Below are 1,294 nucleotides of genomic sequence, written 5' to 3'. Positions count from 1 at the left end.
ATGTGAGAAGCAAAGCTGAATATGCAAATACAACCTATGCTGATGCTCCGTTTGGGTTTAACAAAAAAATGCAAGGTATCCTCAATGATTCCCTCAGACGGTGTCTTGGTCTTCCACCGAGTTCACCAATCCATGTTAGATATGCGCTGGCGGGCGAGCTTCCCCCTTTGAGGAGGGCAGAATGGCTGGCGGCGAAAGAATTAGGCAAACAATGGTTGAACAATGAAAATATTAGAGCGGGATTGTCAGTGGGTGGTTTAGGTAAATGTAGCTATAGCTTTATGTACAATAAGTACAGATCATTGTTTGACAAAATAGACTATAATACAAAGTTTAAAAAACATAAGTATTTTGAGGTAGTAGGGTCGTCGTTGTGTGGTTCTAAGAGAAACTACAATAGCGACCAGTTAAAGAGTATGGTGTTGGCTAGGTTCAATGATTTAAAGAATGAGGATTTCTACCTAATTGCAACCGATGCGTCTGTGACTGAAAGAGTAACTGGTATGGCTTTTTATGACCCGCAAAGGAATTCTGCAAATTTATTCAAAATTAATGATACTTTCTCTTCTACGTATGGAGAGCTGATTGCAATCTGGCAAGCAGTTCTTTTTCTGACCGCCAACAACGTAAGAAAATGGGCTATTATCACTGACAGTTTGGCTTCTATTAGACTACTAGAAAAGAGTAGGACATCAAATTTCATTGTGGCGGCAATTCACAACAGGATTGCAAGTTCAGCTTGTGAATGTGCTAGGGTTATGTGGGTGCCAAGTCATGTAGGCATAGGTCTAAATGAAAAAGCTGATTGTTATGCTAAGGCTGCGGTTGGAAATGGGTCGTTTCTAAGGGTGAAGTTAACTTTGGGGGAAGTTTTATGCCAGATCCGTAAACAAATTTGGTCGGAATGGGAAAATGAGTTCACAGTACTAAGTACTACGAAGGGGAGATTTTTTGCTGACAACATTGATGACATTAAAAAGCCACCGTGGTTTAGGGATAAAAAATGTGATTTAAATGTTTATGATATCAAATTGATAAATCGTTTAATGACAGGTCACACATATGGTAAAGAATATTTAAGCAAGTTTAAAAGGGGGATTGGGGAATTGTGCTCCTCCTGCCAGGTGAAGGAAAATAGCGATCACTTAATTTTTGAATGCTCAAGGTTTTCAGCCGCTAGAACCACTTATAANTGACAACATTGATGACATTAAAAAGCCACCGTGGTTTAGGGATAAAAAATGTGATTTAAATGTTTATGATATCAAATTGATAAATCGTTTAATGACAGGTC

At 38.7% G+C, this 1,294-nt stretch overlaps 1 protein-coding gene across 1 annotated transcript; it reads left to right on the top strand.

The window, feature by feature from the left end:
* Nucleotides 1-6: 6 nt before the first annotated feature.
* Nucleotides 7-1,279, top strand: LOC108357156 (uncharacterized; the record flags this gene model as incomplete). Its single annotated transcript, XM_017608251.1, has 2 exons — nucleotides 7-962; nucleotides 1,201-1,279. Coding segments are annotated over exons 1-2 (973 nt in total), but the record flags the coding sequence as incomplete, so codon positions are not given.
* Nucleotides 1,280-1,294: the final 15 nt, after the last annotated feature.

This window comes from Rhagoletis zephyria, unplaced genomic scaffold (assembly GCF_001687245.7).
Source record: "Rhagoletis zephyria isolate East Lansing unplaced genomic scaffold, Rhagoletis_zephyria_1.1 Rzeph_scaffold_71403, whole genome shotgun sequence".
Lineage (NCBI taxonomy): Eukaryota > Metazoa > Arthropoda > Insecta > Diptera > Tephritidae > Rhagoletis > Rhagoletis zephyria.
Note: the sequence above shows the minus strand (reverse complement) of the source record. Positions and strands in the feature narration are given on the sequence as shown.